The 18,763-nt window shown below is 41.0% G+C and overlaps 2 protein-coding genes across 6 annotated transcripts in view; one reads left to right on the top strand and one right to left on the bottom strand.

The window, feature by feature from the left end:
- GPSM2 (G protein signaling modulator 2) overlaps window positions 1-5,724 on the top strand; it is a 30,919-nt gene extending 25,195 nt beyond the window's left edge. For 3 of the 4 annotated variants that reach the window (XM_056356427.1, XM_056356429.1, XM_056356428.1), the window contains 4 exons: window positions 1,974-2,150; window positions 2,947-3,109; window positions 3,245-3,462; window positions 5,126-5,724. In XM_056356427.1, coding sequence (XP_056212402.1) covers window positions 1,974-2,150; window positions 2,947-3,109; window positions 3,245-3,462; window positions 5,126-5,290 — 723 coding nt within the window. In that variant the 3' untranslated portion in view covers window positions 5,291-5,724. The remainder of the gene's footprint in view (window positions 1-1,973; window positions 2,151-2,946; window positions 3,110-3,244; window positions 3,463-5,125) is intronic. The other variant, XM_056356430.1, reaches the window with a different exon arrangement.
- CLCC1 (chloride channel CLIC like 1) lies at window positions 279-18,053 on the bottom strand. 2 transcript variants are annotated; one of them, XM_056356433.1, is made up of 12 exons: window positions 17,884-18,053; window positions 17,162-17,302; window positions 15,277-15,372; window positions 14,261-14,368; window positions 12,490-12,711; window positions 11,173-11,313; window positions 9,969-10,062; window positions 9,027-9,124; window positions 8,798-8,944; window positions 8,055-8,252; window positions 7,168-7,415; window positions 279-3,091 (listed from the first exon to the last, which is right to left on the bottom strand). In XM_056356433.1, exons 2-11 carry the CDS (start codon window positions 17,291-17,293, stop codon window positions 7,209-7,211), a joined length of 1,443 nt encoding a protein of 480 aa, XP_056212408.1. In that variant the 5' UTR covers window positions 17,294-17,302; window positions 17,884-18,053; the 3' UTR covers window positions 279-3,091; window positions 7,168-7,208. The 2 variants fall into 2 exon arrangements, with proteins under 2 accessions (XP_056212408.1, XP_056212406.1); XM_056356431.1 differs by having other exon boundaries at window positions 7,959-8,252; window positions 17,884-18,052.
- Between the last annotated feature and the right edge of the window lie 710 nt (window positions 18,054-18,763).

Raw genomic sequence — 18,763 nt, 5'->3', positions numbered from 1 at the left:
CTAAGGGTTTAACTTCAACAGTTATAAATAGTCAGACGTTTTATACTCAACTTTGAAGGAATCAGCAGAATGTGCCATTTGCATCTTTTAATTTAGTTGATCTAAAGAGCTCGGTAAAAGCAGGTCTAACAATTCTAACAAATACTATTGTCATGTAGGTGACAGTCAGCATCTTACGTATATAATGGTTGTAACGGCTTGTGGAAAGCTTGCTTTATTCACCTCATAAATAAGAACAAATGGGGTCCCATAGTGTGCAAAGGAATGCCTTTCATCTCCTCTTTAAAAGTGGTTTAATGTTGCAGCATGACTACACCTGTGCATCAGACTACAGTTTCTAAGTTTAGCTCAGTTGCTCTGTACATATTTTTTTTTGGTTACAGTCATTTTATGGTACTTAAAATATATGTTGTGTTTTTCACTTTGGGGTTTCAACCAACTTGCAAGCCATCAGGAGTTTCAACATCCAGCGTGAGTAAGGATGCTATTTCAGAAATGCTGAAACTGAGTCACAGATAGGTGAAGTTACCTCTCCCCAAGCTCACAGAAATCTGGAGTTGTTTTTTTTTGATTAAGATACTTGTGTCAATTTTGGGGATTTCCTTCAAGTTCTGTCTGCTGTTAAATGGTGGGCTGGCAGTTCTGCATAAATGTGGCAGTCTGAAATTGCTGGGTTTCCCTCCATACTGGGATATGTAATTCCCATCTCTTCAAGAGATGCAAAGCCTGCCATCGTGTTTATCAAATAGGAAATTAAATCTCAAAGCTCACATCTGGACATCTGGTACAGCTGAAGTCAGCACTGATGCTTAAGAGCCTCCTTAGTGTGCCAGTTTAAAATGACTGTTCCTGTAGTCCAGGGTGAGTCCTCTGCAGGGAGCCTCTAAGCTTTTGGCCAGTGTCAGCTGTATTTCCTTACTCTATGAATCTATTCATCTGTGATCTCTTCTAATATACACAGCCTGTGAGTCTGTGCCCTCAATATACAGAAATGTTCCGTGTGGATTTTTGTAATGGCGTATTACCCTTATTGCAGCTTAGCTCTTATAAAGGGCTTTTTTCAAGATACTCATTGAGTAGATTCTGAAAAGTCATTCCATGTCTCTGATACATAGAACCATGTATGACACTAGCATTATGGTTTGATTGTACAGGATGCTGTTTTCTCAGAGTTGGAATCTATGTGCTGATCCTAAATAAGCCTTTAAAAGGCAAATGTTGCTGAAAGATCTGTGACTGCGCTCACAATTTCTGATGTTGAAATAAGATTATTTTTTTTATTTAGTTATTGTAAGAGTTTGTCAGTTACAAAGTGGTTGGTTTCATGGATAATTCTGTTTAATTTAGAAGAGAACTTAGGGAAAATCCGTCAGGTTGATAAAGCTATCTGATCTGTTCTGTTCTTCAGTGAAACAAATGGTTATTCCCGTTTGCTCTTGTGCTGGCTTTCTTTTCCCTCTTACTGTTCAATCTTTACTGGGAATTTTGTGTCTATCAGGGACTTTGTAGAAGGCTGGTAGAGTATCTGGGGTTGTAGAAGGGTTTGTTTCGTTCCAACACTTTGTAAAAATATGGATTTAAGACATTTTTCTTTCCAATTATAAGAATGTCAGGTGGGAAATGAAATAACAGCTGTGTCTGCATTTTAGCATTTACATTAGCTATGTTTCTTGCACTGCAGTCAGCAAGGAAAACTTCAGCATGTTTCATTAAATAAACTATTTGACCACATTTTAATACATTCGATGTCACACTACAGTTCAAAGACTGATGAATAACCTGCTTCAGGTAACAAGAGCTCAGTAATCACAGGTCAAGTAACAGAACCAAAACTTAAGTTTTCACATCCTCGTGGCTGGATAAACTAAGTAATGTAAAGCTGCTTCTTTTTAGCAAGGAAAAGCAGCAGCAAATAAGAGTTAATAGTGTAGGTAAAATCAGGAGGCTTAATTTCATGACTCTTGTTTTCTTAGGTTCAGAACTGGAACAGTGAGATTCTTGCTAAACAGAAACCACTGGCTGCCAAACCTTCAGCAAAACTGCATTTTGTAAATCGACTAAAAGGCAAAAAGTACAAAAAAGGCACCGCTCCCAAAGTTTTGCAGGATGCCAGTAATTCTATTGATCATCGACTTCCAAACTCTCAGAGGGTAGGTTTTGCCAGCTGTGGAGATCATACCCTTTACTAATCTGATCAAAATGATGGAAGACACATTCCTGCAGCTGTCCATTTGTTTTACTTGATTTAAACACTGTGGCTCTGTAAAACCGTGCAGAAAATGCCGTTCTGTGGCTCTCATGGGTGGTGCCAGCTTTAAGCTTTTCCTACGGTTGGAACATTTTTTTCCTGCTGAATTTTCTAAAGTTACAGCTCAGCTTGCACATACATCTTACTTCTAAGTCTCTTCCTGACCCTGCTTCTCCAAACTTAACAAAATCTAATTTTTCAGATTCAGACAGTGGGAGGTATTTTTTACTTACTTTTTAGGTTATTACACTCTTTGACAGAAGTCAGTTAAAAATAATCAAGAACAGTCATTTGATCTAGATGAGTGATGAGGGCTTTTGACCACAGACCTGAGGAAACAATGGAAACTGTTAATTGCTGTTCTTGGGGTTTTTAATCTCATGGGCATTTTGGGTTTTGGCTGAATGGCTGAGGAGGAATAACTCCAGCTCTACTGATCAGAGTACTGCTTCTTTCTATTTCAGGGAATGAAATGTTTCTAATATATTTTACTTCCCAAAAACACTTCCCGTATTATTAGCATTTCCTCTTACGATACATCTCTGCCTATAAAAATGGATGACTAAATAAAAATGCATTTAATGGATTTCAGATATGCAAATATGAACTCATATTACTGGATTGAAACTGTGAGGCCGTTGTCCCAGTTGTAGGTACTCCAGAGTTCAGAATACCCCTAACTCTTCTATCCTTTTCAGAAAAGCAGCCGAGAGACAGTGGCAGATGAAGGGTTCTTTGATCTGCTGAGTCGATTCCAGAGTAACAGGATGGACGATCAGAGATGCTGCTTCCAGGAGAAGAACAGATTCTCAGCTGCTTCAGTGGCAAAATCCTCTACTCCACCTAAAACAATGAGAAAATGTAATTTTTTAAAAGAAAAACCCCTATCTGACTTTTGTCCCTGCCAAATACTATTTTGAAAATGTATTTGCATGCAAGACTTATTATGGAAAGGAACTTATTTCTAGGTTAACTTGTTTTCTTCCTTCTCCATAGCCTTTTCTACTTATGTAGTCTCACCCCACACAGATGAATTTCTAGACCTACTTGCTAGCTCACAGAGTCGCCGGCTAGATGACCAGCGTGCTAGCTTTAGTAATCTGCCTGGACTTCGTCTTAATCAACATGACAGTCAGTCAGTCCTGGGTCACCTCATGGCAAGTAACAACAGAGAACTAGATGATGACTTCTTTGATATATTGATAAAATGCCAGGTATGTTTTTTTACAAAAAATTTTCAGATTCTGAGTCTCTGGGGATTTGATTTGTGCATTCTGCTATTAGGTTTAAGTAAGCCACCTTGTTTATCATGTGGTTTTAAGATACAAAGTGGCAGGTAAGTAAAAACAGAACAAAAAATAAGGGAGTTTCTTTTGGTTGGCTTTTTTTTTGTTTGTGGGTTTTTTCTTGTTTTGTTTTGTTTGCAATTTCTCTTGTTTAGATTTTTTTCCCCCCAAGTTATCCGTGTATAGTAAGTGTAACTTTGGTATTTATACCACGTTATCCTTTTTAAGTAACAAATGCTGAAAAAGTGAAGGAAAACAAGTGAAGCTATTAAAAGGAACATGTAAAATGATTTTAAGAAAAAGTGTTTAGATCTGGCTTGTTAGGAAGGCACCTGATATCCTAACTTATCAAATGAAAGAATTCAGTATCAAAGTTTTAGTGGTAATAGTGATTACCATTCCAGTCATGTTAGGTTTAAATAATAGTTCATAGCAATATACAAGTGAGGCATCTGTTTGTCAATTACAGCATTGATATATATATATATATATACTAATTAGTCTAGAAATAATTTAATTTAAAAGACTTGGGTCAATAAGGATCTCAAAATACAAAATTCAGATACCGAGTTCTCCAGAGTTAACCAAGTATGTTAGCTTTTGTGGGGAGCAGCACCTGGAATTGAGTGTTCATCAGCCTGATGAAATACTGTGTTCTGTGTTAGCAGCTTGTCTGTTACTTCTCTGAAGCAAGCAAAGAATCTAGTTGTTAATATGGTACCTTTTGTTGCTTCACATGCACTCTATGTAGCAAATGTAATGCAATAATTGACCCTGCTTATTGAGAAAGGAATAGGAAAATGTAATCCCCTCCATCCTTATAGATGCTACTGCTTTAAACAGAAGCACAAAAGGTGCCTTCTGAGACTTTTTGTCCAGGGTCTGTCCCGCACTGAAAGCCATGCTTTTCCCCGTGTGACCATCTTCCCCTCCAGCCTGTTGCTGTGAGAAATCCCCATTCCCAGCTAAGGCAAAGGGGCTGCTGTAGATGGCTGCAGTCCACAGGCAGGCCCAGGGCAACAGGCCAATGCTTGTAAAATCTGACCGGGAGGAGGTGGCTGCGTGAAAGGAGCACAGAAGCTCTTTCACATCACAGAGATGTTAGTGAACTGCTCTGGAACGTGGTGATGAAAACGTACCAGTTGCTGGAGTTTGGAAGACAACTTTCCCCCAATATTGCCTTTCCAAATCTGACAACAGTGTGGCCATTTTTTACTCCCTGTATAAGGAAAGGAAGACGACCCTATTCCTGTTGCATGAGACTAGAAATACCATGTACTCATCTTAAAATCCCTTTTCTGAACATAGGACACAAATCTCACTCTGTAACAAGAACTACATTGCAGAGTTTATTTTCAGGACGTTTAACTTTGTGGACAAGTGGTTCAGAGAAACCATTTTAGCTACACTTGTACTCTTACTAATTTCATTTGAGAAGTTTAACTTGAAACAAAACTTAGAAATTAAATCCTTATAATAGCTTTAAATCTGAAAACAAAAGCTTCTAGTAACTTTTTACTTTTATCATTTGCTTGTTTTATTATATATACTCCTGTAAATATGCATCTTTTATTGCTTGGTCTGGCTGTAGGGTTCCAGACTAGATGATCAAAGATGTGCTCCTCCATCACCTGTGAAAGGACCAACTGTACCAGATGAGGATTTTTTCAGCCTGATTTTGCGATCGCAAGCTAAGAGAATGGATGAACAAAGGGTCCATCTACCCTCAACTATAAAGGGACCAAATTCTAGCTGAACAAACGGGCACGTATTGTACAGTAGCATCTTAGGTATTGTTTTTGTTTGCTGGAAAAACATGCATGCCTTTTTACAGAAGACTGCAATTAATAGTATTGTCTCCTGTCTAATTTTTTTGGTACAAATAGCAGCAGCATCACACTTGTGACCAGTAGTTAGAGCTGCCGCTGCTCTTTGCAGCTGCTTTGAGCAGTGTCTGAGATACAGCAGTCGGTATCCCCCTCATAACTGCCTCTGTAATTTTTCCCAGTCAAGGTAGACTTACTGCTGATGTGTGGATCCTACCATTGTCTTAATCTAGTGTAACACCTAAATTTGTACATTCTTTTTAAAGAAAACTTGATTTTTATTTTTTTCTGATTTGTACCTCCCTGGAAAAAGGTCCTGGTTTCTTATACTTTTTTTAATAATAAAAAAAATTATTGAGACATAGCTTCGGTACTCTGTCTTTCAAACTGTGTTTCTGCAAAGAAACTGATTTTTTTTTTTTTTTTAAAATCAAACCTTAGTTTTTATTCTGTTTAATACAAAAATAGTCTTTTCAAAACATGCTGGGTTTTTTGGGTAGTATTTAGTTAAGTGTTTCCTGTATTACTCAGCACAGTTTTACAACCAAAAGAATTTTCTAAGATGATACACTTTTTTTAAGTAACAGCTGCCAGTGCTGTTCTGTAGATCATGTGGGACACATCCTGCACCAGGGAATCACAGGGGTGGTAGGTACTTGGCATGAACTACCATGGATGTCAGGTAATTCCTGCAGTAATTGAATGTAAAATGTTACTGGCAGTAAATATATGTATGCTGCTTATTACCTGACCTCAGCTACTCCTCCTCTTGGTACAGACATGCTGTGCTGAGGTAGTTCTCAGGAACCCTGAGGGCTGCGTGTTGTTTTTAAGCATAGGTATCTTGAGTTAAAAACCACTGGTTTTACCACCAAAGGTGGCAAACTGTTCACTTCAGGTATTTACAAATGAAGTGACGTCATTTTTTTGTTGAAGTATTATACCCCTAGAGGAGAACCTGCAGCTAATTTTAGCTTCAGTGTAAAATGGCATTGTAAGAATAGTCAGATGTAGGCTGCATATAATTAAAAGTATTTTACAATTACTGAGTTTTACAAACCTTCTCTTGCAGCTTTTTTAGCACTGAAATTGAATCCTACTGCAACTAAAACTGTCTTCCTGCTTTTAAGGAGAAATGCCTGAATATTCTGCCAAAAAGCATGTGTTACCATCAGTTTATTGCGCTGATCTCTGGTACTTGGTGCTATTCCCTGTTCAGCTCTGAACTGCCCTAAAAAACATGTGATACAACATCAGCTTCTCACTCCTCTGGAAATTACTAAACTAAAAGAAAATCAAGCTGTCCTAAAACCGAGCTGACAAGCAAAACACTGATTTTAAAGAATATAAACAAAGATAGACCTCAGGACTATCTTGTAGACCTCAGAATAGCTGCAGTCTTACATGGAACGGAAACTTGCAAGTTTCTTCAGGCTGTGTGAGTCACCTGACTGGGCTTGCATTTTGCTGTATCAAGAGTATCGGTGCTTTTCCACTGCCGAGCATCTAGTTTTTACTAAAACTTAGTACACGAACTTGATTTCAAACAAAAGCCAACACCCCGCAAGTGGTTTTCTTTGCCACTTAAAGTGGTATTATCTTACTTTTTACTTACACATCTATCTCAAATTCCAGAAACAGCAGGTATACTTGTTCTTGGTTTTTAAAACCCCACCTCACAGGTATGCATGCTAATGCTCTGACGCAAGACGAGTTCCTATCAGGTCACTGACATTCTCTTTTCTGCATTTGAGAGCTACCGCACAACTAGCAAGTATGTGACAACTGAAGATTAGATGATACTTACAGCAACGGCTTACAGGGCTTCCTTAGTCTCCTTCCTGTAAGTCACAGGAACTGCTTTTTCTTTGCTTCACATGGTTCCATTGCAGAACTTTTCCCTTCTAGGTTTTTATTAGGATCACAGTTTTCTCCAGTCTCTCGCTCTGCTTTGCCTGTCTCCTGTTTCTGCTGCTCAAGTGCATGTCCTTCAGTAAGGTTTTCAGCTGTGATAGTTTCTAGTCTACAAACTTCAGACTCAGAGTGCAACCTGTTCTGTAAAAATTAATAAGAAGCTATTAAGAAAGCAATCCAAAGTGATGGCATCTAGTGCTTCAGGTGCATCTCAGCTCAATGGCCAGAACCACCCCAAAGCCATGACCGCTGTCTTTTTTTCCTGGGGAAGCAATACATGTAAACAAGCACAATCTAGAGTGTAAGTCTGTTTTTAATGTTCTACAGTTTACAAAAAAAGTCAGCACTGCTTTTTTTCCCCCGCCTTTCTTCTGTGGGTAATTGTGTCAACCAGGTTGACATAAGTACTGATCTCTCAAAATATAACTTATTTAAGTCTTTGATGTAGAGGGTTTTTAATTCAGTAGTTTCCTGCCAGAGTGAGCAACTGCAGAGTGTTTTTCCAGAACAAAACATGCCCAAGACACCTCTACCAAACTGTTCTAAAGGACGTACCTTGTAGTTCCCCTAATCTACTCTCTCCCCAGACTCTGGGTTAGGCTTGTTGTTTAAACATGTTCTAGCAGGTGACATTAAAACACATTTAATTTAATCCCAGCTCAAAGAGCACCAGGACTAACATACACCAGGTTCTGGTTTGTGAGACTCTTCTACTTGCTTGTCTGGCTCATTGCCTGTATGCACAACATCAGGACTTCTGCTGCCATTTCCTGCTCTTACAGGAGCAGCTCCTCTGTTATAAGGTCCTCTGCAAATGCAAGGAGGCTTCTGCAAATAACAGCCATCTGATTTACTCCCATCGTATTGCCCAAAGTCTATTTTCTCCTGTTGACTGTCAGGTGAAGGAAGGCTCTTCTTCTGAAAAGATGTTAAGTATCTTAACATAGACACTGATGATCCTGCACCATAGCAGAAAGCCTGCAGGGGGGGAAAGGAGAAAGCAAAATATTTGCAGTTTATGTTTTTCACACAGAATTCAAAATCATGTGTCTGAAAAGCACTGAGAGAAAACCTTGGGTGATCAAAACGCCTACAGTAAAATTCAAGGTTTCTGCAGTCTGAGCACACTACAGGCTGCCAGACTGGATGTAGTTCATCTTGGTGCTACAGTAAAGATGTTAAAGGCTCTAACTCAATGCTTGGTGTACAAAATGCCAATAATATACATCCCTGTGTAATAATGGGAACCAAGCTGCAATAAACTGTCAGAGAATCTTAAGATTTTAACCAGTCTAACATTTTATCCTGCTTGTGAGATGTGGTTTAAATAGAAACTTAACCTATTTGAATTGCTAAACCAACTGTACTATGAAGATTTTGTCAAGAAAAATCCCTTGTAGAAATAATTTTGTGCATGCTAAGAAATCTGTTCAGTAGTACAAGATATCATAGATAATTATAAATAAGTTTAGTATATAAAAAATAAAACAGAGCTTTTAAATATAAGAGAAATGTATACAAACCACAACAGACAAAGCCATCATAATTAGCACTGGAACCTGCAGAATAAATGGTATCTCCTTCATAAGTGCTTTGATGAATTCACCAATACCTTGTCCTATGTGCTTTAGAGGCTCAGTTACAAAGTTGGTGAAAGTAACTGTGAATGCCTAGAAAAATACAAATAGAAAAATAATGTAGTCATTGATTACAAAGTTAAGCATAAATGGGCTCTTTGGGCTTGGTGTATACCTTTGTCGGTGGAACCAGCAAAACAGGATTTACTAGCAGAGTTTCATAGTACTTTTGACAGGGATCATCCTGAAAAGTCCATTTACTTCTGAGCCATTCTGTAGACAAAGCACAGACATGTTTTTACTACTTGTAAAAAATATATTTTATGACACAGTAGCCATACAGAATAGTAAGCTATACAGTATATACAGAAATTAGCATTTCAATTATAGATGTAAGAAAACCTTTCCAGATATGGTTCAAAGCTCAGATTTTGCTTCCTAGATTTCAAGGGACTATTTTAGTTATAAGCAGAAAGCCTTACTCCTTAAGGGGACTTGTAAGTTATAAACAAGTAATTTATGACATCAGTGTTTCTGTAGTTTGATTTTAGTGCAGTCAGAACATAAACCATAGAAATCAGACATGAACAGAGCAATCACAATCAATTATAAAGGAAAGACCATAATCAGCACTCATTAAGAGTTGCCACCATTAATCTACATGCTGTAGCAATGGATAACAAATAATGGGTAATAAATTCAGCTTTCTCTCTAAAATAGTAACACTTGAGTAAGTAGTTAAAGATCTAATTTCTGAAGTTCATTGTACTTGCAGGCCTGCCAGATGGAAAAAAAATACATTTTTTCTTGAATTCTGCCCTCCTACCTTCAATAAAGGGCACTGAATGGTACTGGGAGAGGGCAGTTGAGGAAACACTCACAGGGTATGATATAAGGAAAAGTAGTAACACCATCACATGCTCTAAGCACGGTTTTGTGGTCAGCTCTTCTCCCAAGGCCTAGAAAATAAAGTCTTGTAGAGTGGAAAAATGGCACAACTACATATTCATGTATTGCTGAAGAAAAGTCAATGAAGAAATCAGAGTATTCTTGGATACTATTACTGAATATTTTGTGATCTTAAATACTATTACAAAATAATGAAACAAATATTTACCAATAAGACTTTCCCCCCAGTCCAACTTCTCAGCACAGATATTATCAAACTTCCCCATTTTCGCAATTTCTGCTTGATGCTGCGCAAAGGCCAGCTGCAAAAGGATAGGAATTATTTGTAAAATGCAAAACAAGGTGGCCCCGGACACAGAACACCTGTGTCCACGTAGCACTGCCCCTGAGCTAACAATGTCTGATTTTAGCAGGTTTGAGATAATTACCCTGGTAAATCTGTATTAAGAGAAGTTTGCTACCTGAACAATTTAAGAGTTACGTTTTAAGAACTTCCTGGGAATGGATAAACACTACCGAGATGGCTCCCTCTGAGTTACTCTCCAAACAGAGTCTGAATTACTAAAAGAGCAGACTTCAACATTCAAAGGTACAAGTTCAGGGTGAAAGTAATCTGGTGACATCTTGTTTCCTTAAAGCTCCAGGATTAAAACCAGAGACAGCTGCCATGCAGTTACTAATTAAAAACATCAGGACATACTCTTATTTTTTTTATTTGAAAAAATACCTGTATTCATTATAATTTTGCCTTAGAGTTTGCAACTGATAATCAAACAGAAAAAGTTAAGTAATCTGTTGAACTCCTGACATTCTTCACTGGCTCAATCAAAGCCCTCCGCATGGCAGTCCACTTGTGCTCAAGAGCCACCCCACCCTGGCACTCTGCTATTCCCAGGTGTGACAAGCTGCAGTTAAATGCTGAAGACAAGACTGAGGACCAAGATTTTGTGGCTGGGCTATGACCTAGTAGCATAAATTCCTCCTCATTAAAACCAATACCAGTGCACAGTCAGACACTTGTATCATCAACAAGGTATTGATAGCTCGTCCATCTCACATTAGTTTCAGCGAGGAAATCTTAAGGAAAAACTCCCCACAGTAAATTTTTGTAAGACTTTTCTACCAAACTGCTTTAGACATTTTACGTCTCCCTTGTCCATGCAGTAAAATCACAGTTCTACTGCTTTATGAATTTTGTGCACCTCTGTGACCGGATAAAAGTTGGCAGGGTTTCTTTTACTCTTTAAGCCTAATACACCTGTCCACATGCAAAATAAAATGTTGATCCCTTTATTTACTTTGCTGTCAATTATTGCTTTATATAAACTCACTAAAGGAACTAAATAACCATGATTCCCTCATAACTGTGGAATTTTAAGACTAAAAGACATTAAGATTTCAGAACAACTTACCTTATACAAGTAAAGCCAATTCCATGCAAAACTGATGGGTAAACTTACTAATAAAAGTCGTTTTACTTGAAAAAACCAATGAATAGGTGTCCAGAGCTCTGTAGCTATTACAATTACAATGCACACTAAGCACAAGAGTATCTGAAAGAGAGAATAGGAAAAAATTATGATCCAGATTGGGAATTTTCCAAGCTTACTACCAGTAAGGAACATGAAGGAACTTCCAACTTTTGTTTTTACTAGCATCATTTACACAGAACAGCTGAGATAATTTTTCCTTACTTTCACAGCATATCTACAGCAGTACCAAGGCAGAAAAGTGTCACACTATTATTAGTAGAAGTCATTCCTACCACAGCCTTACATTGCAGTTGCTCGTTTCTTTCTTGTCATATTTACTTTTTTCTTCCTTATGTTACCTACCATGCTTTAAAATTATAATTGGTTAATTTACTGCTTGAGTAGTATGTGCCTGGGAACACCTGCTGCCAGCTCCTGCAGTTTGGTGAAGTAACAAAGTTACAGTTTGGGTAAAAGCAGGAAGACGTCAGAGAAGCACTTCACAGTCTCTTTCTGTTCCAGGACCCCTAACAGCAAGGCTATGCCACCGGCCGCTTGCTTTTCTCATTTGGCTTCCATTGACCCCCTCAAAACTAGACAGGCTACTTTCAAGATTATGTCAGCATAAAATGTTAGCACATTCTGAATTGTAAAGATTTATTCAGAGAGCTTCAGCTTATTACAGATCCTTAGCTCTTGTAATTCCATTTTAGAGAACATGACATTTTCACAGTCGCATTCTGCTCCTCTCCAACACTAAAATTTCTTTTCCCCACAAAATTCACAAAAACCTCTAGCTTGGTAAGAACTCAAATATCTACTTGTCTCAATATAAATATATTCCAGCTCCTGCAGAAGCTGACAGCTTCAGCATCTATTTGACTGAGAGACAAATCTAGAAAATTTGTAACGCACGAGTTGTCAGTTTAAGTGGCAACAAAGTACTGGAGTCTAATGAGTCACACAACACAGATATAAAGCAGAAAGAGAAAAAAGAAAGCACATCAGAAAACACCACAAAGCTACAATAAGAAAAGATGACCACAGGAATAAAAACCCCGAGTTCTTCCTCCAAGTGAATATATCACCTCTGCCTCCAGCAACCATGAAACAAAAAGCGACTCCCTGCAAGTACAGTGGAAAGTACTGCTTTACACGTGGAGTTGACATGGTAATATTCAGTGCCTAGACTTGCACAAAGAAACTGGAGAAAACGGCAATTCAAAAACAACAAAACCCCCTTTCTTCTTCTCTTACCAGAAACATAGTATACAGATCAATTCCAAAACTGTCTTCAAATCTCCAGTGCCAAGCTTCATAATCATGGTGCTTAAAATTGACCAAAATATCACTAAGTGCATCATCCACAGCACCTGACTGCCAAGTCTCCTCATTGAGAAACCTGAGGATCTCCAAATATGTCTGTTTTGTAAGGATGATCTCAGCATCATAATGGACATGGCCCACATTTTCTTCAGGCTGCGTTAAAAGCAATAATGGTTAAATAATGGTTAATAATAATTGTTATGAGTAATAGTTAAAAGCTGCTTATTGGAAATAGAAGTACAAATGAAAAACTGTGTCCCTAGCCAAAAATATGATTATATACCCTTCATTGTACAAACAAAAACCTGTATCCCTAGCCAAAAATCCGATTATATACCCTTCATTATGTAGCAGCACCTTTTTGAAGCAGACTACAGGATGAAGGCATGGGACAGGGTGCACACTGATTCTATAACCTTTTTGTTCATTCTTCTAAACTACATAAAACACAAATTCAGCTGGTTTCTACTAGTCTAATTCTACGCAAAATCCTAAAAAAAAAAATGAAGTGAGTTATCTCACCTGTTACTGAAATTTTAGAACCACTTCTCATTAACAAGTAATTACGAATGCGCTATGTGTGCCTTGATCATGGCTAGGTAATACAGATAGAAGCCATTAAATACTGAAATAAGAAATCTTACATCGCCAGGTATGATTTCTTTGTTAAATTTAATTTCAGTTACTGCCAAAAATTTATTCCCCTATCTCTGAATAGAAAAAAAAATATCTCCAAAGACAATATAACAAAGAAAGTAGTAAAGTGATTCTTATATGCAAACTCTAATAAGCTGCTATTCCTAGATGGTTCACATGGTAGAGTCTAAAACAAAGGCCTAAAAGGTCTACTACAAACAAACAAACAAAATCTGGCTCTTTCAAGTTTAACAACCATTAGCATGAACTGAACAGGCTGCATCCCAGCAACAGATATGTAGATACATACTCTGAAATCACGTCTTCCTTTGGATGCTTTATAGACCAAACAGCAACTGTCCTGAGCAAACACTACGAACCAACAGCAACACTGGATGCATATACCTCTATCATTTTTTCCTTGGCAATTTAGTTCCCTTCATTTTAATTTAAAGTACTTGATAACTGTGAAAACCACATGAAGTAGTAATACAGATTCTACTCTGCCCTGGTGAGGCTGTATCTGGGGACACTGTGTCCAGTTCTGGGCTCCCCAGTTCAAGAGAGACAGGGGACTACTTGAGAGGGCAGGTCCGGGGGAGGGCTACACAGATGATGAGGGGCTGGAGCATCCCCCTTATGGGCAAAGGCTGAGAGAGCTGGGGCTGTTCAGCCTGGAGAAGAGAAGGCTGAGAGAGGATCTCATCAACGTCTACAAATACCTTAAGGGCAAGTGTTAATAGGACGGGGCCAGGCTCTGTTCATGGTGCCCAGCGACAGGACAAGGCAACGGGCACCAACTGTAACACGGGAATTCCCATCTGAATATGAGGAAGAATTTCTTTACCTTGAGGGTGTCAGAGCCCCAGCACAAGCTGCCCAGAGAGGCTGGGCAGTCTCCTTCTCTGGAGACATTCAAACCCACCTGGACGCAATTGTGGGCAACCTCCTCCAGGTGATGCTGCTTTAGCAGGGGGGTGGACAAGATGGTCTCCAGAGGTCCCTTCCAGCCCTGACCATGCTGTGATTCTGTGCATTAATTTTTAATGACTGCTCAAATACTTACAAGGCCTAGTTTTCCAGCTTCATTTAAAATCTTATTCAAGTATCGCTTAAAAATATAAAAGCTACGGCTTTCACGTAATTTTGCATTCCTCTTCTCACAATCTGCAATCTGCAATATAAAGACACTTTTATTCACTTCTTGCTCAAACCAGCTTGTTCATAGCAGAAACCCCCCCCTACCAACACATTAAAGTCAGGATTAACAGAGGTGTATTTCTTTAGTTCAGCAATAATCCCACAATGAGTACAACCAGATAAAAAGTGTAAGCAGTCACTGAAGATAGTCCTTTCCATGGGACTCGCCAGTACTGGACAGTTCAATCTGCTCATAATGTGGTTTGAATACTAACCTCAGGAAGACTAGAAAAAACTAAAGATCTGGATCTCCTTAAATTTTAAGTTTACATGAGGAAAAAAAAAAGTAACTGTAAAAAGTACTAAGTAGTTAAACTAACATTATAATGACATAGCCCATTGGGTCTCCAAATGGCTGAGGGAAGTGAGAGCCCAAGTAGCCACACAAGCATCACCGCATCCTCCTGATCTCAGAAGAAGCAGCAGCATGGGGGTCTTACAGCAGCTTCTGAGAGCTGCAGCACGGCACATTACGGCCAGCCACAAATGTGTTCTCTATGCCTACAACCCACCCCTTAAAATCCAACAGAACTGAAAAACTTGAAAATGGAAGGTCAGGTTTCTTGGCTTTTGGGCAGCAGGATGTAACATTGGCACCGCATGTTTAAACTGCTGACACTGGACAGAAGCGTGTAGCTCCTATCAACTTCTGTTACACTGTAAAATGTTTCAGGAAACTGACCTTGGTAGGCAGAGCAGCAATTCAGAATTGAATTCAAACTACTTCCAGCCTCTCCTCTGCATAAAGAGGTTCCCCTACATAACGCACAGTGTCTTGCAAGTTATGCCAGCAATTCACCTGTTCTATACTATCCAGAAAAGCATCATCAGAAAGCACGAACTGTAAAAGGCTGGAAAATATTCTGAAGTTCCATAACAAACCTTCTGTTGCAAGGAATCTAATTCCCTGGCACAGCTCGGCAAGATTTCAGTACTGACTGTATCCACAGCATTATCCTGAGAGTCATGATAGTTTGCCTAAAATTACACAAGAAAAAAGACATATTTTTAGAACCAAAGAATGTGATCAACATGCCAAGTTGCACTTCTATAGTCAGATCACTTCAGGTAAAAGGAGCAAAGGAGCTAAAAACTGAGTATTGGTCTTTGCTGCTAACACTCTCCCAGTGATACTCCAGCTGGCCTCTCTGCTGTTATTTTAGGCTCCAAATATACAATTGCTGTAAGTTTATCTAAATGCGTGCTGCCTTCAAAAGGTGAGGTCTTGCCCTGCCCTCCCCCATCTGCCCTTTCCCCTCCTCTGAGTGTTGGTGCACCATGCGGTGCATCAGATTAGATAACTGGACTGGTTAAGAACTGACTCAGCAAGCAAAGAGGCAGTTTGTCATCCAGACAAATTCCCAATCCAGCTGGCCATGCAGCTAGCCAGACTGAAGGTAAACACAAAACCTCATTCTCAGCTGCATGCCTATCCTTTCCTGTTCCCCCTTCACTCTGAAACATCCCATTTTTTCCTGTTGATTGCTCAGACTTAGCTTTAGCAGTGCTTCTTTTAAACAACCAGGCATGCACATTGAGGGAAGTCTCCAAAAGGAAGTGCAACATCACACAAATCAGTGCACTCAGGCTGGTAGGAAGTTTGGTTTTGAGGACTTGGTTGGCTCACACAGCCTGCCTACCTAAAATCTCTCACAGCACAGCAGAAAAGAAATCCTGAAAAGATGGATTAGCCCGAAGCAGTTGTTTTTCTCCTTTAAGATGCAGTTCTATTTTCATAGGAGACAACAGTAAAACTCCTAATTTTTTTTCATAAAAGCTGAAGCAGTTGAGCACCAAGTTCAAAAGCTCCAAAGCTTGCTGCTTAGCTTTAGGGATGCTAATGACTGTCCGGGGAAGTTGGGGCAGGTGCAGGCTGAGGAGGAACTCTATGGAAAGAAATAATGCAGTCTGCATTTTTTTAAGCTTCAGAAAATTATGTTCTGAAGTGTTAAATGGTATTGTTCAAGACTGCAAAAACAAACCTAAAAGCTGAAGAATGACAAAAAATCAAGGGTGCCCATACAATCAACCACAGTTTACAGTGCCATATGTAATGGATAATACGCATCTCATGATACACGTCCACCCCTCATACAAGACAAGTGAAATGATTCACCTTGTTAAAACTAGCTTTTCATATTTGATCTTCTCCTCAGTGTTCATGAATTATTAACAGTACAGAGTACAGCACTCAATCCCTATTCTGATCATTCTTCTGAAAACTCAGACGCCCAGCAATATAGAACAACATTGGCTTTCATAATACACTCACACAACAAATGGGGTTTACTCCCATACTGCTGGGGAACTGGATAATTCAAGTAAAATATAACCATTAACATGAATTCCCTTAACTTTTATCAGCTAGGAACTTAATTTTCAAGACAGCACTATACTTGAGAAACTAGCAAGCGCTGCTTAACACAGTACTTCTCAGAGAAATAACTTGTGGAGCCACAACCTGCATAATGAATGACCACCTGTGGAAAGACAAAAGCATGGCTGCTGTGACTTGATCAGCGTGCAATGAAACGCCTCAGTAAAAGGCCCTAAGCTAATTATCTACAATAATACAGATTGCTATTTTTTCCCCTGCAATTTTAACAATGGTTACACAACATTCTCCTGCAGATATAAACTTGTAAGACCTTAAAAAGACCATAACTATCATTTTCTAATGTCATGATTTAAAGGCAGCCTTTCAACAGTGTGCGGCTCTAGCACCATTCGGAAGAGGCACCTATTTGTGTGTCCCTTCTTTTTCTACCTTGTAAGGTCTTCTCATTGTTCCCGATGCTGCATCGTAATTGAGCATATCTGTGGGGTCGATCCACTCATCGTCTTGAACTTTACCGCTCCCTAGTAGAACAGCTGCACACAACACCAAAGGCAACCACATCCTGTATCGCTAAATATAACAAGAAACTCGGGTATTTAGTTCACGATGTAACAGACTACAAAAACCCTGAACCAACGTTGCAACATGAAAAAGTATTCTCCACTGTTGTTTAAAAACCCTGTTCTCCATTAAGTAGGTTAAACATCACCGAGGTGTCTTTTTGCTAAAGACAACACCGGCAAGAGCATGCAACAACCCCAGCGCATTACCAGGGCGGCTGGATGCAGCTGGCGGCAGTTACCGCGGGCGTGGCCACCACAACCCAGCGCAGCCCCCCCAGCCTTGGGACAGGGCCCCAGCGCCATTGCGGCCACAGAAACGCCCCAGCAAGGCTACAAGGGCCGCGGGGGGGGCGGGAAGGCCTGCAAGGACAGGCCCCGCCCGGCCAACAGCCAGGGCGCTGGTACCGACGTGCCCGAGGCCGCCCGCCACCGGCCCCGCTCCCCGGCCGGCAGTGCCGCAGGCCACCCGCCGCCAGCACGGGCAGAGCCACGCAACGGGAAGCCCCATACGCGCTTCTCCCGCTCCCTCGCCGACCCCGGAGCTGCAGGAGCGGTGCCGCCCGCCCGCTCGCCCCCCGGCCCGCTCACCGCGACGAACGCGCTGGGCCCAGACGCGCGGGTTCCAGTCGGGGGCCCCGCGGCCCGCAGCGTGGCCTCCCCGGTACCAGAAGGGCTGCCCCGGTCTACCTGCCCACCCCGGAGCCGCCCCGCCTGCGCAGGGCCCCGGCGGGCTCGGCGGGGCGGGGCCACGCGCTTGTCCTTGCCCCTCGCGCCGGCGTTTCCGTCGCCCGGCCCCGCCCCGCCCCGCCGCTCCGGGGCGGTGACAAGGCCGCCCTGCCGGGCGAAGCAGCGGGCGGAGGCTCCTCACGGCGGAGTGGGCCGGCGCGCGAGCACCGCTCCGCAGCGGACGCCCGGGGCGATTCGGTGCCAGCCGCCGGGGCAGCGCCGCGCCAGCACCACTCCGGGCCCCGCGGATGTTGTCTTCGTCCCTGCCCGCAGGCGGAGGGAGGGGGTTCTCAAGGAGAGAGCGAACAAGGGCAGCAGCCTGCTGCCCCCCAGATCGGCATCGCGAGAGGAGGCAGAGACGTGAAACGACAGGTGGAAAGCCACAGCCTCTCTGGGAAGGCACGTGTTGTAAAAAAAAAAAAAAATCATTTAAGGAAAGCAGTATTGAAATAGTTGTTTGAAATAGTTGTAGCGCTAATTAAAAAAAAGTCTGCCAGCTTCGACCATAGATGGGCAGAACACTTAGGAGCAGCATCTGCCACCCCAGCAGCACCGGGCCTTAACCCGCGGAAATTAACAGAGCAGCACGCAGCTGGAAACCTGCTGCTTGCCTACTGCACTGCCACGCCGGAGCCCGGGCAGCAGGATTACAGATCTGAAGCCTTTGCTAGCTCTATGCAAACACCAGCTTTTGACAGACTGTTTCATTATCAGCCTTGCACTGAGGTATTATCAACCAAGA

Source organism: Falco biarmicus, chromosome 11 (assembly GCF_023638135.1).
Source record: "Falco biarmicus isolate bFalBia1 chromosome 11, bFalBia1.pri, whole genome shotgun sequence".
In the NCBI taxonomy this organism is placed as follows: domain Eukaryota; kingdom Metazoa; phylum Chordata; class Aves; order Falconiformes; family Falconidae; genus Falco; species Falco biarmicus.
Note: the sequence above shows the minus strand (reverse complement) of the source record. Positions and strands in the feature narration are given on the sequence as shown.